The 27,273-nt window shown below is 62.2% G+C and overlaps 1 protein-coding gene and 1 long non-coding RNA gene across 4 annotated transcripts in view; one reads left to right on the plus strand and one right to left on the minus strand.

The window, feature by feature from the left end:
* Positions 1–21,946, minus strand: part of FAM222A (family with sequence similarity 222 member A) — a 28,958-nt gene extending 7,012 nt beyond the window's left edge. Inside the window, exons 1-2 of one of the 3 annotated variants that reach the window (XM_083804482.1) lie at positions 21,352–21,946; positions 5,972–6,093 (exon numbers count right to left, since the gene is read on the minus strand). In XM_083804482.1, coding sequence (XP_083660608.1) covers positions 5,972–6,053 — 82 coding nt within the window. In that variant the 5' untranslated portion in view covers positions 6,054–6,093; positions 21,352–21,946. Of the gene's footprint in view, positions 1–5,971; positions 6,094–7,358; positions 20,757–21,351 lie in introns of those variants that run through there. The other 2 variants (XM_083804481.1, XM_083804480.1) reach the window with 2 other exon arrangements.
* Positions 21,947–22,217: 271 nt separating this feature from the next.
* Positions 22,218–27,082, plus strand: LOC310883560. The gene is made up of 3 exons (XR_014573598.1): positions 22,218–22,955; positions 23,340–23,438; positions 23,549–27,082. It is a non-coding gene; the product is annotated as an uncharacterized lncRNA (long non-coding RNA).
* The last annotated feature ends 191 nt before the right edge of the window (positions 27,083–27,273 follow it).

Here is a 27,273-nt window from a genome sequence, read left to right on the forward strand (position 1 = left end):
CGCAAGGCGAAGCCTGGGGTGCTCTCACTAGGTGGATGCAGGCGGCACAGAGGCCAGGACTTGTGTGCGGTGCTGCTGCCTGGTAGCGGGGGGCCTCATCCACCCTTCGGGGCCACGGGAGCCTCCCCTCTGCCCTCCCCAAGTGAGGGGCACGCCGCAAGAGCCGAGAGCTCGCCCTGGCTTTGGGGCAGGCTGCCCCGCTCCCCATCCAGCAGGGGAGGTCCCAGCGTCCTCGACGCTCCGAAAAACCACCGGCAACCCCCCCCCCCCGCCCCGATCTCGCCGCGAAGCTGCGAGCAGATTTTAGAAACCCAAATATTTGCACAACGCTTGGAAGGAAACCAGCGAAACGCGGGGCGTTCGACAAATAAACGAAGCCCCCGATGCTGGGGGCTGGGTCCCCCTTGGCAAAGCTGCGTGGGTACCGGCACCCCCGGGCTGGTGCTGGGGCACTGGGGGGGGGGGACACGTGGGGACACGGGGACGGGCAGGGGGGTGCGCAGCCGGGCAGCGGTGCCGCCCCCCCGCCACGCACGTCCCTTCCCTGTCGGATTTCACCATTTTCCACCCTTTGAAGTGCGGCGGTTTCTATGGTGACCGTGTCCCCAGGATGGGTGGCGCAGAGGCCACCGCGGCGCGGGGATGCAGCAAGGGGGGGGGCCCTGCATCTGCGCTGTCCCCGGTCCCCCCCGCCAGCGCTGCCCAGGGCACGCAGCGTCCCCGCGGTGTCCCCTGCAGCATTGGCCCCCAAAGGGTGGCCTGGGGGGGGGGCAGCAAAAAAAAGGGCTGCGCCCCACCTGCAGGACCCCGGCCCTGCCACAGGGGACAAAAGCCTCCCCCAGCAGAGCAGCCCCCGCCCCAGGAGCCGACAGAAAAACGCACGGTGGCTTCGAGGGCTTGAATTAAAAACAACCACAGGAAGAATAGCCGGAGAAAACCCATCTGAATAAACGTAGGTGGCAAACCTCGAGCGGCAGCCGCGCAGGAGCCGTAATGTGCAAAGACAACAAAATTCATGACAAAGCACAAAGGGAAGAGCAGGGCTCTGCCATCCCGAGATATTCATCCATTAACACGTTCCCTTTTTAGGCTGACATGTCATTTCAGACGGGCCTTTTTTCCTCCCCTTTATTCTCCCCCTTGAAGGAGCGCGCGGCTTTGCCGAGGCGTTTGCTGAATTGGATCACCTCAGGGCGAGCACTTTATTATCTGCAGTCAAAGCGTCACCACAAATACCAGTCTACACACACACGTGTCACTTTCTATTTGTCTCCTCGCCGAGGTATTAGCACCGCGCGCCGCCGCGGCACCGCGCACAGCGCCGCGTCCAGCGGCCGGGCAAAGGGAGCAGGGAGGGCGGGCAGGGGGGACGCCCCGGTGCCACCCCAACGCCACCGCGACAGCACCCCGATGCCGCCCCAACGGCACCCCGATGCCGCCCCAGTGGCATCTCGGGGCCGCCCCGGTGCCACCCTGATGCCACCTTTAGGATACCCCAAATGCCACCACGATGCTGCCCCAAATCCTCCCCGGTGCCACCCTGATGCCGCCCCACCACACGGCCAGCAATGGGGCCCTCGGAGCAGGAGGGACCCCACCAGGGCCCTGCAGCTCGCCCCAGCCCCTCTGCTCTGTTATTTGGGTGATGTACTTGCCACTATTTTTTTTTAATTATTAAATTAATTTTTGAGCTCTTTAAAAACCACACTTTTCATGCTGCCAGCCCCCTCCCCGTGGCTCCAGCGAAGGCACCGGTAGCTGAAAACCCCACAACTGCTAAGAAATAAAGAGCGGTGCTGAAAAGTTTGGATGCAGAAGCAAAATCCCTCCCGTGTCGGGGTGCCAGGAGCTAAATGCACCCAGAGGCTGGGGCCTGGCTCGGCCCCTGCTGGCCACGGGGTCTCACCTGGGGAGCATCCCCCGAGCACACCGCCCGCACCCATCCATCTCCCCCAGCACACGCGACCGATCGAAAAGTGTTTTTGCAGCGTTTCCTGGCAGGGAAAGTGCAAGTCAACAGCACATTTTGGGCATGGCAGTTAATTGAACTCCTTTTTATGGCACATATATAAATACACGGAACCATCATTAACCGATCCCTTCCAGAAACTGAAAATGAAAGAATTAATCTTATTTCACTCATGTGTAACCCCTCATGAAATTAAAATGATATTTTATGGGTGTGTACAAAAGCAGAGCTTTGCTGCAGCTACTTTAATGAAAATGCCCTTGGAATAAGCAGAATTGTGTAATGAGAAGCCATTAAATGTGGTTTTATCCCGGATGCAATTGAACAGTTTTATCGCTCGGGGGGTGAGTTTCCGTGGGTGCGTCCCGGGGCGTGCGCAGTCACGCTGCGGGCCCGCCGAGACGTCCGGGGCCGTGCCCCGCCTGACCCAGCCTCCCCAAAATTGGCCTTACCCAGCCTCCCAAAACCTGGCCTGACCCGGCCTCCCAAAACCCGTGCCCAACGGGGCTGGGCTCCCAATCCAACAACCACGCAAAAAACGATGTTTACGGAAAAAGCGGCGTTTGATGTGAGCGCGTCAACCCCCTTTTGTTCCTCGGCAGGCTTCGGTAAACAAACGGCACTTGTTATCTCATCTTTCTAAAAAGCACCTGCAAAAAATAAAAAGGGAGCAGGCGAGGAGGAAGAAAACACAGCTCAGCAAAGCTCCCGATGTGCGAGAAACAGGTGGGCTTGTTCCACGGCCCTTCGAGGCACCAAAGCAAGGACACGGCAGCGCGCTGCCGCCCTCTCCACCGCGCTGGTGCTCGGAGGGACGGGCTCAGCCCTCCTCATCCTCCCTGCGCCACGGCCCCCGGCCCGGCCCCACGCAGACCGAGGGGTCCCCAAGCTGCTCGCCCCCACCCGCCTCGGGTCTGCCTACCCCACAAAGCCCCATCTTTCTTTCCACGCTTTCCAGCTCAGAGTGCCCCCGTCCTTTATGCCCCTTGGGACATTTTGCTTCCCGTGGCCCCCAAAGGCCGCGTCCCCAGGTGCCACTGCAGGGGGGGGTCAGCAAGCTCCGCTCGGGGCCACGCAATGGGAATTATTTCCTTTCTTGATGCAGGAAAGAGTTTTGCTCAGGAAGCTCCCCACCCCTCCCAGCTCAGTATTGATCCCAGCCATGGCAGGGCCCCCCCCCGCCGCCCGGCCCGCTGACGGCGGCGCGGTGCAGATAAAGTAACGTTTAATTAAATATAACCCATCGCTGCGTTACTGCGGAGGGCGAGGGAAGCAAAGAGGTTGGCCAAAGCGAGAGCGGTATTATTTGATTTATAATTTAAATAAAGCTCAGGATTCCTGTAACGCACACGGAATAAAATCAAAAAGGGACCGGCCTGCCGGAGCTAATCGGAGGCGATGTTTTCCTGAGGACGCTGCTTCTCCCGAGGCTCCCGCTCCTCGCGGGAGGTGGTGGGCAGGGGCTGGCGGGGCACGGGGGCACCGTCCTGCTGCAGCCCCCAGGACGCAGGGCACGCCGCCACCCTGCTCACGGCATGGACTGGGATTCCCGGCGAGGGCAGCCGGCCTCTGCCGCGAGCACCACGGTGCAGTCACCCGCAGCATTTACCGGGACGCCCCCGCTCGGGGCCGGCCGCGCTCCCGGAGCGCGGGGCACCAACGCAGCGGGAACAGGAAAAGGAATCGGCAGGAGGGCGAAGGGGGAAACGCAGGGCAGGGCCGGGGGGTGAAGGTGCCGGGGCCGTCAGCTCCCAGCACGGGCAGGAAAATTAGTCAGCTCACCTTTTACGTGAAATTAATACAAAAATTAATCAGCGGCACCGGCAGGGTAATAGGATTTCACAGTGGTGCTGGGCCAGACGGCCAACGTGCCGAGAGCCAGACTCATTTAATATCGACAGAAACAATGCCAGAGGACAGAAATAAGACCCATAAAGATAATTACTGAGATACTCAGGAGCAAATTAAGTAATCAGAGGCACTTCTAAATTGTGCCTCGTTTTAAGAGAGCGCTGTCTTTCCCCAGTACCTCGGCGGGCGTTGGGGGGGCAGCGGGAGGCTCGGCCCCGCGGCCCGGACGAGCCCGGCGGCTCCTCCCCACCCCGCGTACCGCAGGTGCCATAAATAAGGAAGGGAAAATTGTATTCAAAACCAGATGCGTGGCCCTGAATGTCACCTGCAATTTAATTTGAAATAGCAGGAGGCAGAGAGGAGAGAGACATGCTGCATTTTCCCATAATGAGCGGAAACGTACGGTCAGCTAAACTTTGATTAAGGTGACCTGGCCGGCAGTGAGCGCGCTGGGGGAGCGCGGCCAGGCACGGCCCGCACCGGGGCCGGGGGGGACGAACCCCAGAGAGCTGGTCCTGCCCCAGGGGTGGGGGCACAAGCGGCCACCCCCCTGGTCCCCGTGCGGTCCCTGCTGGCCTGGGGTCCCCCCGGGGGATGCTCCACAGCGTTGTGCCCCACGGGCTGAGGCACCCCCCAGCTCCGAGCCACCACCAGCACACGTTGGGCACGCTGCGGCGACAGAGGGGGCTCATCCTGACCTCGGCACCTCGCAGGGCTCAGCACAAAGAGCCCGGTGCCAAACCCGCGGGGTCCCCAGGACACCCTGCCAGGGCTCCCCGCCGCGGGTCCCGTCCTTGCGGGCACAGCCGAGCTCATTAGCACGTGGCAACGAGGAGCGCCGGGAGCCGGAGCCCTCGCGCCGGCCCTGCGCCGCCGCTCAGGCATGACGGATTAGGAATAATTTTACAAGAGCAACATTCATTTTCCTTCCAGACACTAATAGGAAGGAGACTCGAGCAGCACCAAGAGCTTGGATTCAAGGCGAGCACACGGACGTGCGGGGCCACGCGCTCGCCCACCCGCTTCGCCGAGCCCACGGGGAGCCGAAATCCCAACGGGTGCCAACCACTCGGGGGGCACAGACCCCATCCACCCTGGACCACCAAGGCCCTGCAGGCACCAGCGCATCCCAGCCTGCGATCCCACTGCGTGCCTCTGCCCGGGGCGAGCTCCCGGCCGGCCACGACGCCGTGCTCGAGCCTGGGGAGCTTCACCCAGAAAATAAACCCTGGCCCCCCGCCATGAGTCCCCGGGGCCACCCAAACGCCGGGCACAACCCGGTGCCACCCCGTGCCAGCCGTGCCGGGGTGCCCAGGTAAAGGGGAAAAACGTCTGTGGGAAAATACAGATCATTAAACAAATGCCTGGGGGCTGTCACACACTAACAAGCCGAGCTTTAGCAGCTGATTTGTCTTCAGCCTGCAATGTTTAAAAATCCAACTGAGACCAGCAGAAAAATATCCACTCCCCTCTTTAAAACACACATTCATCACTTGAGAATCTTAATGCGTCTTTCCCAGCCGGGGAGGTCAAACACGCCTGCCTAAAGCAGGCTCATTAAATATACATTTAATCATGGTTTGGATTGAGAGACAAAGGCTGGGAGAGACAGGTGCTTTACTGGAGTGACCTTTTGGAACCCATTTTAATGTAACTAGTTTACAGCTTATCTGAAAGGCCAGCTCGTCGGGAAGGCGAGCTGCAGCAAAACTGGGAAAGTAATTACGGGGGGGGGGAAGGGACGGGAGGGAGGGGAGGGCGCCGAGGCTTCGGAGGTTTGGGAGGCTGCGGAGCAGGTACCGGAGCTTTGTCTGCCGCCGCACTTTGCAGGCAGCCGCGCAAAATTTTCTGAAGTTCCACTTATCAGCCCGAGCAACCCAATTTAATTTGCTTATCTCGTCTCCTTCCCCCTCCTCCCCCCCCCCCGCCATAACCCCGCTTCTCCTGCTCTTTTTAATTATCAGTTAAATGAATGTCTTTTCCAATAAGACAAGAAGCATCAAAGCAGGGAGCAGGCGCCCCGGGGAGGGCAGGAACCGGGCGCGAGCTCGGCTCCGGAGAGGCTCGGACCCCGGCGCATCCCGGTGCCGGGGGGCAGCGGGCGATGCCACGCGCGTGCCCTCCCCACCACCCCGCCTCCCCACCACTTACACTTGCGCGGCTCCAGCGCCTTGTTGGGGCAGGCGAGGTGCTGGCCTGGGGGGTTCTGGGTCCGCTGCAGGCACGCCAGCATGGTCCGGGCGTCCCGGCCGGCCGCGCCGCCGCCCCGCGTGCTGCCGAGAGAAGGGAGACAGCGCTCAGAGGAGGGCACCGCTCGCCTGCACCCTCTGCCCGTGCCCCCCCAACCCGTGCCCCCTGCCCACAAACACCGCGCCCGTGCCCCCCGGCCCGCGCCGCCGGGCAAAGTCTGCGCACAGCGGAGGCTGGGAGCTCCTGCGCCGACCGCCGGCGCGCACGCTGCGCAGGGGCCTTTGCTCTTTTGGAGATAAATAAATAACTATGGAAGCCTTAAATAAATATGAAGATGTATAAAATAAATATGAAGGGCTCGGTGGGTGATCTGTGCTCCCTGCGACGCTCTCTGCTCTTCCTGCGGGAAACCAGGCAGCTCCCCGTCCTCCTTCGGGGCAGAGCTCCAGCGCCGTGCTTCCCAAGCCCTGGGCCCGGGCTGGGGACAGCAGCAGCTGCCATCGGGATGTCCTCCCCACCGCACTGCAGGGACCCAGCCCACGGGTGTCAAAATCCCACTCGGGATCGTGGTTCTGCATCAAAATCTGCTCAGGAAAAGCTGGAGGGGTCAGGCCAAAGTCATCTCCGCCACCGATCTGCTAATTGCACACCCTGAGGGAGCCGCGGCACAGGCACGGAGCGGGCAGGGGCGGCACCAAACACGGCTGCGGTGCCCGTCCTTGGATCCACCGCTCCCCCGGCCGAAACGTTCCGCTGGCTGGATGTCAGGGCTGGATTTCACGGCGGATGCATCTCTTTAGCTGCTCCCTCACAGCGAAGCACCCTCCTGCCGTGTCCGGCGGACGGGATCCCGCCTGCTCGGGGCGCTCGGGGCTCCCACGGCGCGGCTGCCGCCTGCACGAGGTGCCGGGCTGCGTGGGAGCGGCGCGGTGGCCTTGGGCACGCGCCGGCAGAGCAGGTCACCACCACCGGCCGGGCAGCACAGTGCGCCCAGGCGCTGCGCCCACGGCTCTCGCTGCTCTCCCGGTTTCACCCTCCCCCTTTGAATCGCTCCTTCGCATCCAGCCCGCTTCACCAGGCCACGCGTGCAGCACGCCCTGGGATGGGGTCGCGCCCCCCGAGTTTGGGGCCGAGGGCGGGGGGCCCCCAGCACCTCCCCGCCGGCATCGCCCAGGGGCACCCAGCAAGAGGGGCTCGATGGGGGCCCGCGGAGCCAGCGTGCCCCGGCCACAGCCCGCCCGACGGCACGACCTGGTTAACGGCCGCCTCTGAGCGATTACAGAAATATCTATTTTTTTTTTTTTTTTTCCCTGCGCACAATGGACAGGCCTTCTTGGGAACTGCTTGCCTTCTCCTCTCAGCTGACAAATGGCCACGGACGCACGCTTGCTCGCTCCCGGCCGCCGCCACCACGGGGTTCGGGGTCCCGAGCTCCCGTCCTGGCCCTGGGCTGCGGGGACACGGCGGCGCCCGGCCGGCCCCGCTGCGAAGTTTGGGAGATCGAGAGACTCGTCAGAGAAAGGTGTGAGGAGCAGGAGGGGAGGAGGAAGTCATTTAATACCGAGCAGGTGTCTGGAGAACCCAAATTGTGCTGTTTTCTCCTAATAATGAAGTATTCATGAGTAAAAGCCTTTTTCACTACTTTCTTAAGATACTAATTTCACAACAAGCGCCTTGTTACCATGCAATTATTCCAATCTTGCATTTCTCCCAGATTCCATCTGTCCTAGCGCTCTCTAAATGAAAGACAATCATGTAACCACCTTTCATTATTCACTATTTTACTTTCAGCAAAGGTACCCTGAAAGAAATGATTTCCTCTGAAAAGGACTTTTATTCAGTTTCAAAACCAATTTTCTCCTATTACTGTCTTAAAAAAGGAGGAGGGGGGCAGGGAGGTGTTTTTATTTCGCGCATTACATATCCTTTGTTAATGCAGCTCGCAGTAAAAGCAGCCGTATCCATTTTCTGGCTTCGATTTCTGGTAATTTTAAAATATGCCATTACAATCAGGCAGAAATTATACAGTTTGAAAAGAGAATGAAGTGCTTCTTATTCACAGGCTGAGCGCACTTGACTGCTCGGGAGCTCGCGTCTCCCCGCCGGGACCGGGGGCTCATCGCGCAGCCACCGGCCGGATTCGGTGGTGGCCGTGTCCTCACCATGGGGTGGCCCTGGGCTGGGACCCCCCGGCCACGTCCCGAGCCGTGCCCGAGCCTCACCCACGCGCCGACCTCCCGCAGGTTGTCGCCATCTGGCCGATTAGCGGCGGACGTCACCTCCGTCCCTGCGCCTCCCCGGGAAGCCGCGTTGTCCCCGTCCCCGGTGCCCCGTCTCGGGTGGCTTGTGCCACGGCCGGATGCGTGCCATGTCAGGCCCTGGCACGAGGCTGAGACCATAAAAGCGGCCGCAAACGGTGGCGCTGGGGACAGCCGTGGCAGGCGTGGGTCGCGGCGTGTGCCCTGGGGTGTCCCCTATCCGCTGCTCCCCCGGGGACGGGGGCCGAGGGCGGGATGCGGCACGCACCCGCGGAGCAGCGAGCGGGGAGGCCAAGCAGCCCCAAAATGGGGCAGGACGAAGCCGCGGTCCCGACCCTGCTGCAGGCAGAGCCGGGGTCCCTTTGGGGGCTGCCACCCCCCGCAGGGCACCGCGAAACCACCCCCCCCCCGGGACACTGCAGGGCTCTGCCCCCGCCGCGCACCCCGGGCAGCGGCGCAGCGGCCGCGCCGGCGCGGGAGCCACACGCCAAACTAAATAAAGGCGGCGATTAATTCCCATCACAGCTCTGCCCCCGTCGCCCAGTGTCACGCAGCTCTTAGCAGAGACAATTTTTTAGACAGCTAAGCTGAGCTTCACCCCATATTAATGCGCACGCTTAATAACTGCCGAGGTCCCCGGCTCGGCACGCGCAGCCCCGGCCCCGCGGCCCTGCTCAGCCCCCGCCCCGGGCGCTCCCCGGCCCAGCAGCACCCGCGGGTGCAGGCTCAGCACCCCGGCCCCGCGCCCCCAGCCCCGCAGGCAGCAGGGGGCCGGGCCCCCCGCACAATAGGCATCTGTCCGCTCCGTGGCATTTCGTTAATGCCGTCCAGAAAAGCCCTTGAATCAGCTGATGGGAATTGGGCACTGCGCTGCCCGAACGCTTACCGCCGGCTTAGTTAGCTCCATCTGCGTTTGAACTAATTCCAATCAGCAGGATCCGATTTAGTTCAAGCTGCTCCGGCTCTTTCACGGCAAGAAAGGCAACACTCAGCAGTTTTGCTGCCCTGCCCCGAGTTTGCACGGCCTCTGCCCACCCCGCGACCACGGCCCCGGGGCTGGTGGCACCGTGGCCCCGGTGAGCCCGGAGCTGCCACCGCCGCCACCGCCAGCCCGGGTCAGGGGGGCAATGGGGTGAGGACGGAAGAGCCGCCCGGCCCCAACAGCCCTGGGATGCTCATGCCAAGGGCCCAGGGACCGCTCCATCCGCGCTGCCGGGTGCCGTTGGGATGGGGACAAGGACGAGGCTGGCCCCGAGCCAGCGAGGCCCCAGCAGGTGCCGTCACCGCGGTGAGACGGCGCCGGCACGGGGCACGGCACCGCTCGTCACCCGGCGCCGTCCCCGGCTCCCGCGGCTGGGAACAGGAGCGGGCAGCACCACGGGACCCGGGGCCGCCACCAGCCCTGCCCTGCTCGAGTGGCTGTGGGCAGGGGGACAGCGTCCCCGCGTCCCTCCAGCTCCGACCATCCTCCTCCTCCTCCTCCTCCTCCCCCCCCAGCCCCTTTCCCACTGGCTCCGTCCCCGCCCCCAGCCTGCTAATTTCGAGGCCGTATCGTTCCATCGGACTATTTATAAACCCAAGGTCTTTGTGACTTTAATAAAAAAAAAAAAAACCCTCTGTGTCTAAAGCTCCAATGACAGAAGGGTTTGGCACCTTCTCTGACATCAGAGGCCGATAAGACGGTCTTATCTCCTCCGAGAGCCCCGCGAAGGTCCCTCCAGCGAGATAAGGCCAGCGCAGCTGTCGATAGAGGCTTTCATAGGCGAGGATTTAGATAAAAGAAAATGTGACGGGAGTGGGGGGGGGGGGAAGAAAGGGAATTTTCAAAGTCTCGGCCTGAATTGGGTCTGTGCCGCTCGCCTCGGCAGAACAATGAATAAAGGGGATTGCAGAAGCTGGCCTCTTGTTAGGAGAAGAAAGGGCCGTGTCTGCCGCCGCGGCGTGCGCATCCCTGCCCGGGCGCTAACGAAGCTGAGCACGCAGCCCGTCCCTAGCACGCGGCCTGGCTGGGAAATGGGGGCCAGCTGGGATAAAAAAATAAAAAAAAAACATAAAAAGGGAATTTGGGGGACTGGGAGATAAAGAGGGGCAGGAACAGGGATGCTACGAAGCCTCGTAAATGAGCCACGCCAGAGCTCAGCACGGCAGCAGGCGCGGGCAACCTCGGAGCCCCGCAGGCTCAGGCAGTGGCAGTGGGAATGGGGACGGGGACAGGGATGGGGACAGGGATGGGGACAGGGATGGGGACCCCCAGGCACAGGCAGGAGGTTTCTGCTCAACCCTGAGCAGGGAGGAGCGGCCTCAGCGGGGACAGAAGGAATGAGCTAACACGGGAAAGGTCACCCCGCGGTAAATCACGGGGAGCACGAGATAAAATAAAAAGGAAAGTTTGACGACACCTTGCCGAGGGCAGCAATAAAGCACGGCGCGCCGCTGCCGGCCGCCCGCGACCTTCCCCTCGCCTGGCAAACGTCTCCATCGGGGCCGAGCCGAGCCGAGCCGCGCGCGCCCCGCTCCCCTCCGCGCTCCAGCCCCGGGCCTTTCAGGGGGCCCTGTTAATAATTAAATGTTAATCTAAAAAGCAATTTTAGCTGCAGCGCTGCAGATCTGGTTAGAGATTACATTAGCATGTAAGAGTCAAGGGTAATTTTCTCTAACCCCTCTTGTGATCTCTAAAACCCGCAGATCTTAAAGCGGCTGCCGGCTCCCCTGACTGCGGTTGGAAGCCGGGTTTGTGCCGGGGAGCGATGCCAGAGGTGGCAGGACCCCGCAGCCAGGACCCCGGCGTGCCACGAGCAGAGCCGCAGCCCCTGGCCTTTGGGTTCACAGCCGGCAGCCTCGCACAGAGCGAGGCTCCAACGCGAGGAGCGTCCCAGCTTTGGGCGTTCCCGGCGCCCGCGTTTATTTACGGAGGAAACGTTTTCCTGCTGCTTCCCCACCCCTCTCTCCCCTCGGTGCTGCAGGAGCCCCCCAGCTCGCATGGCGGCGACGAACGGCCCGAGGCTGCAGAACTGCAACCTAGGCGGGACCGATGGGCACGGGGACGTCACCCGCACAGCTCCGTCCCCACCGAGCCCGGCGCTGCCGGTGCCTCCTCAGCCCCGTGCACGCAGGACGGGGGCCGCAGCACAGCCTGGCACCGCCTGGCCCCAGCGCCGCCTCGTGCCAGCCCCAACAAGCGCCCAAGTGTTTGAGGAGCAAAGAAACGAGAGGGAGCTCTCGGCACATCCTGCCAGGGCAGGAGATGGAGTGGGACCGGCACGGGCGGCGAGCCCATTTGACAAACGAGCGACAAACCCCCCAAAATAACCTTCTGCCTGGGAACGGGGCCACAAAGGCGGGGGTGACCCCCGCGAGCCCAGCCCCGCGCCGGGAAACGGCTGCGGCAGCACAGAGCGCAAATTGAATCAGAAGACAGAAGTAAATTGCCTCCTGACTGTTACAAACGACCTGGTGGAAGAAATAAGGTATCAGATGTGTACGTAACAATGGAATTAAAAAAAAAACAATTCAAGTGCTATTGAGCATTTGCAGACATCCTCGCGAAGGACTAGGGCGGCCTGGTTAAATTTATGTGTCAGCTTTAAGGAGGCCTCTCATCAAATGAGCTATTTTGGGCAGAGATTAAAGATCTATTTTAGCTGTGAGCGGGAACAGCTCTCCCTAACAGGTTAATGATGATTCTGGAAACCGGAGCGGCCCCGTGCCCCCGCGCCGTCCGTGGCCCCAGCGGTGCCAGGAGCATCCCCGTGCCGGGGGGGCTGGGACGCGGCGCGAGGGCCCCCATGCTGATGCCCAAGCACGGATCGGACTCGGGGGTTTGTGGCTCAGAGGTTTCCCGGCTCAGCACGCGGGGCTGCTGGGTTCGACCCACGCCCCCAAAAAAACTCTTTGTGGCTCGGTGCTGCACGAGCCCCGTTCCCCCGCTGGTGCTGAGCCGGTTGGGTCTCCACAGCCCTCTGCCACCATTCCCGGTGCTGACATCCTCCTCACAGCCTGTCCCTGCCCTGGGGATGCTCCCAGCGGAGCGCCCACCGATGGCACCCCGTGGATGCCCTGCACGACGTCCCCAGCCCTGCTGTGGCTGGATCCGGCCACTCCGCCAGCAGTGGGGCAGGACGGTTCGGGTCCCGGGGAGGTCCCTGTCCCACGGGGAGCTGCCGTAGGACACCTGCAGGCAGCACGTGCTGGATTATCGGGGCTTATCTCTGGCAGGCTCAGGAGCATCGCCCACACCGGCAGCACGGGGAAGGAGCCGCCTCGCTGCAGCCAGAGGTGGGGAGGAGCGGCCGAGCACGTGTCGGCCACAGGAACGGGCACACGCTTGCGCGTCTCTGCCAAGGTGGCCGCTACGTGGGACGGGAACAAAACCAGCAAACCAGCCCTTCACCTCTTGTTCTCCATCAGAAACCAAATCCCGCTGTCCGACACCGTGCCTCGACCCCGCACGCCCCTTCGGCGACGCACATGGCACCGAACAGCCCAAACGCCCACGGCTTCCCGGGGTGCGCCTGGAGCAGCAAAGCAACCCGGGCCCGAGGGGATGTGATCACAGCCGGCAACAGTCAGGGACCTGGGCCTCCACGTGTGCCATGAGACCCGGCAGCCCTGGTGCTCGTCTGGCCAAGGTGCCCAGCACCCCCCGGCCCCCCCAGGGCCACCCCGCGCTGCCCGTCCGGCGGCACCGCGCACGGTGAGGGCAGGCGCGCGCCGCGCGGTAATTACAGCCCCGAGCGGCGGAGCTGTGAAAGAATCTAACGAAGGAATCCAGGGTAGATCGCGCTGCCGAAATTACTATAATCAAAGGCTTTCACAAAGGCTTCAAATGCAACCAATTACCCTGAAAGGCAAGGCAAGAAAGAAAACAAATTAACGTGTTTGCACAGAGCCCGGCGGCGGCGCGCGCACCGCCCCGCACCCTCTGCGACCCCGGCCCGGCCGCCGCCGTCCCCGCGTCCCCCGGCACACAAAGGGGCTCTGTGCCGGCACGGCGGTGGTGGCACAGCCCGGGGTTGCGGGACGGACCCCGCCACGGCTCCTTTCACCGCCACGGCTCTTTTCAGCACGCCGGGGCCCTCAAAGACGTGCATTGAGGCCAGCCCCGTGCCTCCCCGCCGACAGATGGGAGGCTATTCACCGCGCCGGCTCCCAGAGCCCTCCCGGCCCCCCGTGCCCGCCGCCCTCGCCTAATTAAGTTATGCTTCGTCTGTGCTGCGAGTCTGGGGGAAGGAAAAGGGAAAAAAAAAAAATCAACTTCTTTCTTTTAATATTTAAAGAGAGCCCGTCACCCTGAGTCTATTTTGTAACACAAAGCTCTGGGGATTTAAACCCTTCTCACCCGGAGAGATGGAAATGAATGGCGCTCTTTAATGAGCCAGTTCAGCAGAAAAGATAGATTTCTGAGATTACTGTAGGAATTCTTATAATTGATGTGTACTTTTGTAACAAGGATTATGCCACCATCCGGCCAAGCAATTCCGGCTCTTCCCCCCTCCGGAGCTCGCCCCGCGCTCGCCGCGCGCCTTCCCCGGGGAGAGGAGCGAGCCCGAGCCCCCGCGGGGGGAGCGAGGCGGAGCAGGGGGGGGGGCAGAAAAAGCTCCCACTAAAGAAAAATTAAACAGGCTTTTCTTATTTAGCCGTAGATAATGCAACGCAACCACTGAATGGGAAAATAAGGCATCTATCAAGATTTATATATTTGTTTTACAAAGACCTACTTTCTCCTGCCTATTCTGCGAGGCCAGATGAGCTGCTGAATGCGGAGTAATTAAAATGAACACAGAACAATACACGAGCCCTCTGAAGAACGCGGAGTTTCCCTTTTATGTTTATAGCAATTGTATGAAAATGTACAACACGGAATGGCAACAGCTGACAGCCGAGATGAAGCAGACATGATTGCGAGTTGGCTTCCTCCCGCAGCTGATTGGCATTAATTGTGCGCGTTTGCAAAGCAGAACAGAAAGTCTGACATTAGCTTCAAGCGAACATTTCTTTCTAATAGTCTTAATGATTACGACGAGAGCTGATGATCATTGCGGTGCGTTAACGGCCCGGGGAGCGGCTGTGCGGCTCCTCCCGGCTGTGCCGGGCTGGCCCTGGCCCCGTCCCCGTCCCCAGCCCTGTCCCCACGGGGACACTGCCCAGGAGGGGCTGCAGGCACCAGGGGTGCACCCGGGCTCCGGCGCTGCCCCAGGACCCCAGGGATGCCCCATGCGGCCGCATCCTGACCCAGGGCGGACCAGGGGAGCCCGGCGCGGGATGGGCTGGGGCAGGGGACGCGAAGACAGGAAAGCAGCGCGCAAATAACCCGTGCGCAGCCGCAGAGCCCGTTATTAAAAGCTGATTCATTAAACCTAATCCGAGTTTTCATCGCAGACTTTTCGCTGGGCAGGGTGGTTTGCTGGACGTCCTTTTCGTGCCCTGTGCTGGCAGCACGGCAGCGGGAGGCAGAGCCCGGACCGGGAGGCCCTGAGCGTGGCCGCGGGACGGGGCACCGGTGCCAGACGCACAGGACCCCCAGCCCCAAATTGCACGGGTTTGCGCAGGAGGAAAAAAAAAAAACCAAACCCACGGCCAACGAACGGCCGTACCAAGGGGGGTGCAGCACCACGGGGTGCAGGCAGCTGGTTATCCGGCCCCGTGGCCGCAGGGGACGGCAATGCCGCCCGCCTGGCTGTGATCGGGGCCTCGCGCCCCTCCCGGCAGCGGGCGAAGCTCTGCGGGTTCGCAGACCATAAACCCGACCGCGAGCAGCCAGGAAACATTCGCACGGCCCCTGCTTTATCGGCCGTCCCCTCGTAAAGCTCAGGGCTCCCACGACAAACCGGGGCTGCCTCGAACGCGCTGCTCGCAGCACCGCGGCTGATGCGGGCACACGAGGTGCTGCCTCGACAAGTCACCCTCTGCCACGTGCTGTCCGTCAGCCCGGGCGATGCTCGGGGCTGCCCACGAAGGCCGGGACACCGACAGGGTCCTCCTGCTCGCCGGGTCGGATCCTGCACAGCCCTGTGGTCCTGGGGTCACCGCACAGCCCGCGGGGCCGGCCGCAGCTCCGGGCTATTTACGGCCAATGCATCGCTCAGCTCTGGGAATTCCCGGACCCATCATTTTGTTCCCAGATGAGAAGAAATCAAGGCACGAGCCCCCTCCTCCTCTCCTTCCCCCCCAAAAAAAGTCCGTAAAGAAGAGCTATAAAAGCGGCTTGTTATCTCACCTAGCGAGGCTCAGACTGTATGTTATTGCTAATTGGGTATAACATCCTTGTCTTGTTCTGCTCTCTGAAGCTAAATCAAGAAAGCACCACTGCTGCGAACTAATTATATCTCTGGACTGCAGACTCCAGCTTGTCTTTCCCTTTATTGAGTTAAAAAATGGTCACTAACCTTAATCTCTCATATCCCCAAGCATTACAGCTGCTGAAAAACTGCCGCTTCCACCCGGTCTGTGCCGGGAAGGCCGGAGCACGTGGCCGGAGGGGGCTGCTCCTCGGGGAGGAGAGGAGCCCCCGGCACCGCACGCCAGACACGTCCCACGTCCCCTGTGGGACCCCCAGCTCTCGGCTCTGCTGTGCCCACCGTGGCCGCACGGCACTCGCGTCCCCTCGCCACCGAGCCTCCAGCACGGGCAGCCCGGGGCCGTGCGCCCCCAGACACCGCTCGCTGCTGCTTCCCTGGCTTTTCCTTCTCAAAGGAAGCCCGAGCTGCTTTCATGAGGATTTTGGGTGCTCACGGCCAGCAGCTCGGCAGGAAGGGAGGCGGATGGCAGCGCCAGGACCGCGTGCAGTGGGGACACCGGGCACTGCTCCGGGCCCCCCGCCAGGACCCGACGGGGCTCACCGGTGCGGGGTCGGTGCCCAAGGTGCGGGAAGCACCAACCCTGTCTGGGAACGCCTCCGCTTTCTCCCTCCTTCTCCAAAAGAGGATGGTCAGGCTTCGGTTCTCCCCCTGCCACAAGCATCCCTTAACAAACGCACACGTCCCTGACTATTAATTAACCTGAACCACTTAAGACAGCCTTCCGCTCGTCAGCTTTAAGGGCCAGCTCTTCGCAGCAAATCCAGCGATGCGCAGATGTAGGCTGCTTACGCCGAGCAGGGGACGAAGGCGAGCGGGGCGCCCTGGGCCAGCCCAGGCCATGCCAACAACCTGCCTTGCACCACCTGCCTCAGCACCACTAACGGCAGTATTTACACCATGCAATTAGCCAGGACGCACGGCTACAAGCGGTGCGGGGAGGGCACGGCACAGGGCTCGCAGCGCTGCCGAGTGCCCCCCGCCACCGCGACTTCCCCCACCGCTCCCTTGTCGTGCGAGCGCAGCTGACCGAGAAAGCAGCATGAATATTTATCTCTGACAGCTAAATCTCTCCACTGCAGGGTATTAAGGCTTTATTAGTGTTTGGTTACCGCTGATGACGAGCCAGCCCTCGCTCTAGCCCGGAGCACGGCAAAACGACCCGCGAGAGGCAGATGGTGCTAGGCTGGAGCATCCCCGACCCCAACACGTGCCTGCCCCCGCTGGGATGGGGGGGCCACGGGCCCCAGCCCCGTGCACAGGGCACCCAGCGCCACCGTGGCGTGCTGCCCGGGCGTCCCTTCTCGCCTGGCCCCTGTGTGCCCCCAGCCCCGTGGCGGGGCTGCCTTTCCGGGGTTCGCCCCGCCGCGCCGCGCCGGATGGGACGTGGCTCGCCGCTTTGGGTTAAAACGCTGCTCTGTTCTCTCTTTAGCAAAAGGAGTCCCAGGGGCTATAAAAATTCCCAGCAGGCTCTTGTCAGTCTCAGGTCATTAACTTTCTTTCATTGGGAGTTTGTTTACAGGCAGCCATAAATAGCGGCGCCCGCGCCGTGCTGCGGGCCGGGGCTGCCGGCGGGAGCAGGGCGCAGCACCCCGGGGTGCCGGGTGCTCCCCAGCACCCTGCCCCAATTACTGACCCGCCAAGGGCACCGACAGCCCCGCTGTCCTCAGCTGCCCTCCTGCGAACACGTTTCCCCTGTGCCTGGGGAACTGTCCCGTGTCCCTGCCGGACAGGGCCGCCCCTGTCCCCACGCGCAAGGCGGGGTGCGCTGAAACTCCCCTCCCCTCACCTCGCTCTGCCCTGACCTCATCCAAGGGGAAAAATTAATTACCAGCTCGTCATCACACCACAGCAGGCTGCGGGGGTGGTCACCAGACGCCTCCCAGCATGTCTGAGAGCAGGGAGCCATCGTGTCCCCAGCACGCCGCGTCCCCAACCCGCCACTCCGTCCTCCACCCTCTCCATTCGGCACCGCGGTGTTTCACCAGCCCGGACGGAGGAGAGGCAGCAGCCCAGGGAACCAAGCCCAGGCTGCTTTGGTTCCTCCACCTCCACGCTTGCCCAGCACGGTGCCAGAGCACCCATGCACCCAGCCCAGTGAGTAGGGACGAACCCAATGCCAGCACTGGGAGCACATCCCGCACCCGGAGCGCATCCCGCACCGGGCTGAGGAGCCCTTTAGCAGCAACATGCTCTCGCGCGCCTTCTGGCTCTCATCCTGCAGGGTGCCCTCACCCAGGGCTCCCTGGGGACTGCCGGGATCGGGAGCGTTATCGGAGCTGAGCACAGCGTGCGAATCCACCAGCTGCTGCGCCAGCAGAGATACGGGACCGGGCAGCCCGTCAGCACCGGGGTCTGGCCGGGCTGAGCCGCGGGTATTTGCTCCCCCAGTCGGGTATTTGCTCCCCATCCCAGCTCCCTGGAATGGAAAACCAGGAGGGGAGCCTGGGGCTCCCACCTCACCGGCCCAGCTGGGTTTGGGGGGCAAACGGGCACAATGAGCACAGCCGGGCACGGTCCGCACCGGGCTGGGAGCTCGCCTTCATTTTATTTTGCGGGGCTTCGAAAGAAACCAGCTGATGCTTTGTGCGCCCTGGGATGGGGCTGGGCCGGCGGAGCACGTGGGGAGAGGTGGCGGCTGCACAGCCGGGCTGGAAGAGCCGAAAACCCCAAGTCAGGCGCAGCGTGGCGACTTCTGCGCTTCCGCCCGTCCCCAGGAGAGCAGGGCCCGGCCAAAAACCCCGGCTTCACCGCTCACGGTCCCCCACGTCTAGGGAAATATCTATATTTTAAACCACACGCTCGCACAACCTGTAATCAGAGCAACACAAATAGCCCCTGCTTCCCATGTAAATTAAAAACACCCATTAGGCAGATTTCAAAAGATGTCAGTAGGCTTATAATTATACCCGACATCCTTCCGAGATAAAAGCGATTACCGGGGATGCAAATCACTTAGCAACCAATCAGTGCCCCCAGAGTGCAAAGCACTGACCAGCCATCCATTTTCGCCTCGTCCTTTTATTCCCTGCATCGAGCAAATACAAACACAGATAAAGAGAGGCACAATAGCTCTTGACACGCAAATAGGTTAACATAATAAAGCCAGCTTTAGCCGGCTCACTCGAGGGAGAAAAGCAATTCTCAGGCAAGCAGGAGGTAATAAAACAGGGCTTTTGTGTTCCTGGCTCCCATTCTCACCCCTGCGCCAGCTTTGCTGCATTAGCTGATAGGCATCGCGGTTTGATTGAATTACCTTTCATGAATATTAGCTTTTTGAGGAATGCGCAGGCAGAAGAGAAAGAAGAAATGTCTTATTTTTGCATGCATGCGCCCGCTGCAGACGGACATGCGGCTGCACGGGGGCCGGGGGCCGGGAGCGGTGCCCCGGCAGCTGCAGCCCCCCCCCGAGCCCACCCCGCAGCTGCGGCGTCCCCGCCGGCACCGGCACCCGCAAGCTTCGGGGGTGCTCAGCCGTGCACAGCACCCCCCCCCCATGCCAAAGCTCGGGCAGCATCGACACAGGGCCTGATCCTGCCCGGAGATGCTGCTGGTGCCCCCCCGAGCCACGCAGGGAGGGCAAAGGCTGAGCAGATCCCCAGGGTAAAGGGGAAAGGGGGCAAATCGAGGCCACGCTCACCCCAAAAGGAGCCGCCGGGACCACGAGGCTCCCGCCATGGCCTCGTCTCCCCAGCACACACCGGCTCCGAGCAAACGCACCGGGACGTGGCCGGCCCCGTGGCTTCGCCGCCCGCTTCCCACAAACCAGCCACGGGCACGCAGCAGCACGGGGAACCTGCCCCGGGCAAAAGGGATGGCATGGCGCGGGCAGGCGGCACTAATCCTGCACGGGAGGGGAGCACGGGGGCAGCTCGGGGACGGCTGCGGGCACACGGCCGCCGCCACGGGGGCGTGGGAGCCGGGGGACCCTCGCCCCCGGGAGCTGCGGCCCTTCCCCAGGCAGGGCAGCAGATTGCAATTAAAAACCGGGCGAGACCAGGCTCGTCCCCGGCTTGCTCGGGGCTGGAAGCATGGTTCAGGTGCAAATAGGACGGAGAACCAGAGGGTCTCGAAGGCGAGGAGGTGTCGCAGCTCCCCCGCAGGGGCTCCGCGGCAGCCGCCGGCGGCTGTCGGAGCAGCAGCCCCGTCTCCCCGTGGCGTTCCCGGCTCCAGCCTCGGGATAAATATTCACAGCGAGAGGTTTCAATTTTTAATGCCACGGTCGGCTGAAACAGGCCCATCGCGCAGCCGGCGCTGCTCCGGCGCAGACAAGGCGCCCCTCCATTGCTGACCTACTAAACTGCCAAGCGAGCCTTCCGCGAGGACGGGAGCGCACACACACACACACCGCGCTCCTGCGGATGAAGAATTGCCTTCCCTTTCCCCGCTCTAAACGCAAGGTCACAGCAAGGCCCCGGAGAGCTTCGCTCTCGTGCCGGCGGCCTCGAGGCAGCCTGACCCAGCAGCGGGCGGCTCGCCCCGGCACCGGTGCGGGAAAACCCACTCCTGGAAGCCGTACGCGTTTCCAAAGGGACGCGGCTCCTACAGACACGGGGAGAAAGCCGCTCAGAGAGGACCGGCCAGGCAGGGATGCTTCCCACATCCATCCTGTGCCTGGCACGACTGCCTTTGCCAGCGGCACGTGCCCCACGCTGGGCACGCCAAGCGGTAAAACCCCGCAGCGGAGACGTGGAGAGGCGGCAAGGCTGCTACACCCCACAAAATCCACACGAATAAGACCCGAGGTGCTCCTCACCGAGGCACGGGCCGCGTGGCCCCGCCGTGCTGCCCGCGGAGCCCCAGGGCAGGCGGCTCCCGTACTCCACACACTGCCCTCCAAGCAGCGTGCGCCCAGCCAGGCGGGCTGCCCACGGCCACCGAGCGAGAGCACACGTCCCAGGGCACCCGCACCGGCGTGCGCGCCCCGCAGAGCTCCCTGCACGGCCACCCCGACGCCAGGACCCCGGCGAGCCGCTGCTGCCCAGCGCCAGGCGATCGCGGCCTCGGCCAGCACCGTGCGCGGCTCCACCGCTGCCTCTCCTCGGGGACGCACCGGGAGCGGAGCGGCAGCTCCCCGGGCACAGCTTTCCGGCTTTTCCCTGGGCGATTGCTGCGTGCCCGTGAGCTCTCGGCTCTGATCCGGCTGCTCTGGGACGGCACCGCCGACGCCTCGCTCCGCGTTCCCGCAGCGGTCGCCCGGTGCCTCGGTTCCGATGCCAGCGCCGACGGTCCCGGGGATGCCGCGGAGCCTCTCCTCCAGCCCCCGGGGCTCCGCCGGGTGCCTCGCAGGGAATCCGTCTCGTCCGCGGCCCCGGCGCTAGCTGACACCGGGAGGAAGCTCTTCCAGAAGCCACGGCAGGGGCGCTCCCGGTTGTCTGCGCTCCTTTGTGGCCGGCTGTATCCAGGGCCGAGGGGGCTCGGGAGGCCTCGCTCCGCCGCCGGTGGCTTGGGGGGGGGGGCTCCGGGGGCCGGGGCCGGTCCCCGCTGCCCGGAGCAGGACCCGGTACCGGTACCGGAGCACCTCAGGGTTGCCGAGTGCCGGCTTTCCTCGTGGAGAGGCACCGGCGGCGGGTCCATTATTTCATCTCCACTTTGCGATTCGATGAAAAAGCCCCCCCCCCCAAAAAAAAACCACCCCAAAGCCAAAGTTGCTCCCGTCCTCCGGGCTGCGGTGCGGTGGGATGCTCACCCCCCCCCCCCGCTGCCCCCCAACCCTGTGCCCCCCCCCATGGGGTGCTCCCCCCCCCCCCAAGCCGCCGCCCCGGTGCCCGCCGCCCCCGCCCGTTACCGTCAGAGCAGGATCCGGGCCGGCTCCGGCCGCTGCGGTGCGGGGCCGCCCCCCCCGGGCCGTGCAGCGGCGGCGGCGCCCGCCCGGCCCCGCGGCCCGCCCCGCCCCGTGCGCGGCCAGCGTGCGAAGAAGGCTCCGGCGAGGGGGGAAAAAAAAAAAAAAAGGTAATTAACAAAAAAAAAAAATACGGGCGGAAAAAGGGCGAAACGGCGAGGGGCGGAAAGGAGAAAATCGACGAGAGGGAAAATCCGCAAAATCGCTTCGCGGGGAGCGGCGGGGACGTCACATCGCGGTCCGGTCCCGGTCCTGCTCCGGGTCTGGGTCTGCTCCGGGTTTACTCCGGGTTCGCTCCGGATCCTGCTCCGGATCGTGCTCCTCTCCTCTTTGTGCGGCGGCGCTCGGTGCCCGCCGGCCCGTGGCGCAGGGGCGGCCGCGGCTCAGCGCTCCATGGCGGCGGGGCCGTGCGGTGCCGTGCCGTGTGGTGCCGTGCGGTGCCGTGCCGGGCCGGGCCGTGCCGTTACCGCCGCGCGGGGCCGGGCCGGGCCGGGCCGTGCAGGGCGGCCCCGGGCGCTGCCTCCCGCCCGGCTCGCGGCTGAGGCGGCTCTGAGCGCCCCGCGCGGGGCCCGGCGGCCGCACGCGGCTCGGCCCCGCCCCCGGCGCGTTGCCACGGCGACGCCGCCGCGCGTCCCGGCGAGGGGCGGGGCCTCTCCCCCACGCGCGCCTTTCGCGGGAAAATTCGAAGCCGCCGCCGGCTCGCTCCTCTCGCCGCGGGCAAGGGGGCGGGACTACAGCTCCCGGCGTGCCCCGCGCGCGGCGCCGCGGGCCGGCGCAGCCTCTGGGCGCCGCGGGGCGCGGTGGGGGTTGTAGTCCCGCTGGATGCTGCGGTGGGGCCGAGGGATTCGTGGGGTCCCCGGGGGGGCCGCGGGGGTGGACGCCCGTGGGGCGCCACGGCCACCCCTCTTCTCCAGGAGGTGCAATGGGAAAATGCCCTGAAAAGGCCCATTTCAGCCTGCATGCCCTGTTTCCTCCTAGCAAGCGTCCGCTATGCCCCACGACGCCTGCCGTGCCCACCCGGTCCTCCAGCCCCGCTGCCTCCCGCAGCCACCCCTTGTGCAGGGGCACAAGCACCGCTGCCCCTCTCCCTGCTTCGTTATGTTTGATTGCCTGGTCGTTGTTGTTTCAGCACAGCAAAGCCCCCCGCAACATCCCCCATCTCCCAGGGCCAACTCACATCTCCTTCCTAGACACCGACACCCATTTCATGCCCACAGGTTCAAGGGCACGAGGTGGGCACAATCAATTATCTATCCCACCCCCCTGGTGCACCACTCTGCACCATGCCCATACCCTACAACCAACCACCCAAAACAGCCCGGCCAGCCACGGGGCTCGCTGCCTTCCTGCTCGCTTTTCCCGGCCCTGCTGTGCACATTTTGGGGAGTTTTGGCTTCCTCTCGGGGTCCTCCCAGCCCCTGGAGCCCCGGGCATCTCCCCCAGCCTCCAGGGATTCGGTCGTGCGGGAGCAAAGCCGACGTCGTGAATCTCCACTTCTGCCACGCACGGAGAGGCTCCAAGCACCGCTCCCCATCCAGCCAACGCTGGAGGTTGAGAAATTAAAATAATAGCTAGATATGCTTTCAGGAGAGTGATTCCTCCGTGTAATTATAATACGTATTATCCTCCCTATGAAAATACATTATATTGAATAAATTCCCTCTTTGAGCAGGGCTATTCATACTATTCATTTGTTTCAGTTCAAACATTTTTAGCTCATAGATCTGGCAGGTTCTTGTGCAGCTTTGGAAGTTCTCCGCAGCTTATTTATCTGCTTTCTGTGTTGCAATACAGGCTAGCGATAAGAATAAAGCCATTATAGATTTGTGAACAGCACTTGGATTTTTCAAAGATAATTTAATCAAAGCTATTAGCAAGTCAGAAAGAAAGATTGCTTTTTATTCAGCATAAAAAGGAGACCTCGTTCTTCTCAGGAAATGTTGTAACCACCTGAAGTCACTCACGGGAACTTGAAAGGGTGGCAGCGTTTTTGCTGGGGAGGAGATCCATGTGGGAACAGCTGACTTCAAAAGGTGGGAGTTTCGCCACTGCCTTCAAGAAGACACCATTAGGCAGCTCTGGCCTCCCCGTTTACATCCTTCTCTTTTCTTTCTTTTTTTTTTTTCTTTTTTTTTTTTTTTAGGATTTTACCAGGGGAGGAACACTTTTGTGACTCAGGCAACCCGTGAATACCGGAACATAAATTTCCCCCAGCAGTGTTGGGAACACAAGGCGAGCCTTAATCTGCTCATGAATGAGGGCTGCAAAGCGAGCCCGGCCCCGCTCCGACATCCGAAGGGATTGAATTGCAAAAAGGAAGCAGGCAGCCATCGCTGCCGAAGGAGAGGGATTTTGTAAAAGTCCTTCTGCTTTAGCGCAAATAAATAATGCAGTGGCCGGCTCCTGGCTGGAGCGGGGCAGTAATTCCCCCCAGCACCTGGGAGCGCAGCCCAGAGCCCTAAATTCCGGCTGCTCGCCTCTGATCCCCGTCGCACTCGTAAAGCAGGGATGTGCAGGGCTCTAACATCGAGCCAGCCCCGGCCCTGTGATCTTTGAGATGACAGTGTCCCTTTAATTTAATATCATTATTTTTGACTGGTGCTAGCAATCCAAAGTGCTGAGCATTTTCATCTCTCATTGTGACAAATACACGCTGTAATTCTTTGACCAAAATGTCAGTCTGCTCGGAAAATGACTGGCCCTCAGAATGAGAAAGATTTCCAGGGGATTAAAACTGGGCCATTACTCTCCGGTTTAAATGCATTCAAGGCTCTGAAAGCCTATCTGCTTTGGTTCCTTTTGTACGAAAAGTTATTGACTTATCAAGGTTAAAATACATTCAGTATGGTCCAATAAAACAGGGATATCTCAGCATTCATGCTGTCATTTGCAGGTCCGTTTTCATGGCAACAGGGCTCTTTTCTGCACATTAAACGGTTCAGTTGTGCAAAGTTCAGACATTACATAAACAGAGAGGTAACAACAAAAAAAAATCAATGAGCTCATAGGCATGGAAAAAGGAGATAGCATTGATTGGGCCCGCCGTCGATATTTGGGATCGCTGGTTCCTGCCCTGCTCCGAGTGCTCCCGGACACAAAGGAGAGGCTGAAGGACACCAGGGACAGGCTGGGCCTCCGCGCCTCCCTCCCGTTAATTAACGCCCCTCGTTAATTAATGCCCCGCTGGATTGCCCGGCCGCAGCGGGGAGGACCCTAGCCCGCCGGGGCAATGGTTTATTGTGCTGTTAACGAAGCCACCTCCACTCTGCATGCCTTGGGGGACCCCTGGTCCCTGTTTTGTAGGAATAGGGGGGCTAACGGGGACGGCTCGGGGTCTCTGTGCCCACCGGGGTGCACGAGCCCACCAGGGCCAGCAGGAAAGCACCAGAGAGGCAGCAGTGGCCGGGTGTCTTCTCGTCGTCCCTGTCACCGCGGTGGTGGCCCCGGCAGCGCCAGAAGGCCGCGGGGTGCGGGGTGGGGGGGACTTGCGGGGTGCTCGGCGACTGACTTTGATGCTGATGGGAGACGTCAAGCTTTTGGCTCCCCAGTCCGGGGGGGCGAGAGAAATCCCAGCGTTAAAGCGCTCGTTAGAGGAGAGACACCAACATCTGCTGGGAGAGCAAACGGGGAGCTGCGAGCCGGAGCGAGATGGCCACGGGCAGCCAGGCGTGGAGGAGGAGGAGGAGGAGGAGGAGGAGGAAGGGCGGGAAGGAGCCGGGCAGGAGCCGGGGGCTCTCCAGGCTGCAGCACAGAGGCTCTGCCACCCTTTGCTCCATGTGCAGCTGTGGGCTCGCTGCTGAGCACCTCCTGCATCTCCAGTGTCCCCAGCACGGCCCAGAGCAGAGTCTCACCCACTGGGGAGCCCATGGGGAGAAAATGCTCCTGTCCTGCCCTTTGCTGGGCTTCCCGGAGCCCCAAACCACCCCCAGCACCGGGCCCAGCCCGATGAGAAGGACCCCAAGGGCCTGGAGGGGACAGGGCTGCTCAGGGTGCCAAAGACCCATCTGGGAAAGGAGACCATGAGCTCTGCCACGTGCAGACACCTCCCGTGTCCCTGTGTTCCCGCAGGCTCTGGGGGCGTCCCGAGGCATCTCCCCCACAGTCCTGCTGCGGTGGGATGGAGATGGGGCGCTGGGGCAGGACCTCAAGCAATCCAGGGGTCAAAAAGGCAGAAGCTCATGTGCTTTTGGTGATTTTTTTTTCCTCCTTTCCCTGGTTTATTTATAGATTCCACGAGTTATTCAGCTGAAACAAATCCGTTTCAGCCGGGTCCCGGGGCAGCCGGCAGCCTGCGTTATCTCCCAGGCAGCTGCGCAGCAGCCAGCACATTTTCCATGGGGGCATCAGCAGCCCTGGCACAAACAACCCCAGTGTCTGCAGGGAGGGCACCCTGTCAGCGTGGGGACCCGCTCAGGACCATGCTTTGCACCCACTGCAGCCAAAACCCTGCTCCAGCCCCGAGAGGGGTCAGCGATCACAGCCACCTCTGGGTGCGTCGTGCCCCCACCCCTGGAGGTGGCTGCCACCCACCTGACAGGCCCCAGGGCACCTTAAATTCCACCAGAGACCCCCAGAACTGCAGCCCATCCTTCCCAGAGCTCCTGCTCTCACAGGGGGTTCACCCCCAAAACTCACTCTGCCAAAGCTTTTGGCTTTGCAAGGAATTTCCTGCAAATACGGGGTGAGGGGAGCTCGGTGCCACGCTTCGCTCTTGCCCCCATCCCTCTGGTGCAGCGCTTTGCACCTCGCTCCTGCGCAGATCTTTTATTTCCCTTTTGTTGATCCGAAACCATTTTGTCTCTCCCCCAAACGACTTGATTATCCCGCTTAATTAATAGTTCACCGAGCGGTGCCAGCGAGCGCTGGCAGCCTGGATGGCAGGGTGGTCTCTGCACGGGGAGGCAGCCCACGGGGGCACGGGGTTATGAGGAGCGGGGCTGGGAGCCAGGGATCCAGAAGCAGAAGCTGAGTGAGTTAGAGGTTCCCTGGGGGTTTCCACCTTTAACTTATTTGCTGCTTTCCCCTCCGAATCTGCTGACATTTGGAAAAGGGGAAGAGCTGCAATTTGCTTGGTTCAGCAGGCTCCCCCTTCCCCTGCGCCTCTTCGCAGGCCCCGCGCAGCCCCTGAGGTAATTCCCCGCTCCTGGGGGGCAGCAGACATGGGGCTGGGGGCAGAGGGAATCCCAGAGGGGCCGTGGGGGCTCCCAGCACCGTGCAGAGACGCGGGCAGGAGCCCAGGCTGGCTCCAACCGCATGTCTGTCTCCGTGGGGTCGCAGTGCCGGTGGTGCCGGTGGTGCCGGTGGTGCCGGTGGTGCCCGTGCAGCCCCGCTTCCCTTCCAGCCTGGGAAGCACCTGATTCAATTCTCTTGACAGTCAAGAATTCAAAATGATTTATTAAAAATGTATAAAGCCCGGTTGTTGGTGTCTCTCCTCTGATAAGAGCATTGTCTCCCGTGCCGCTCCTGTGTCAGATATGCTCAGCTTTGGTTTATGTTCCCCTCACTCAAAGCGCTCCTGAGATGACATCCACGCTGGATAAGAAGGATCCCGCCACTGTGCATATTAATTTTCAGCAGACTGCCTCGGGCAAACAAATTCAGGCTTCAAGAGTCATTACAGCTGATCCACGACCTCTGGGAAGGCGGCGTTGGGAGCTGCCGCCCCCACCACTGCTGCCGGCGAGCACACGGGATCTGTTGCCCCCATCCCGTGCCCGTGCCCGTGCCACCAGGCCCGGCCTGGCCACCACCAGGACGAAGGGGTCGGAGCCCCCCCAGCCCCATCTCACCCCAGCCAGGACATGGGGTTCCCCTTCCCGAGGAGAGCAGCGGGAAGATTGATGAAGACGCGTACAGGATATGAACGGC

Source organism: Anser anser (assembly GCF_964211835.1).
Source record: "Anser anser genome assembly, chromosome: 18".
Classification (NCBI taxonomy): Eukaryota; Metazoa; Chordata; class Aves; order Anseriformes; family Anatidae; genus Anser; species Anser anser.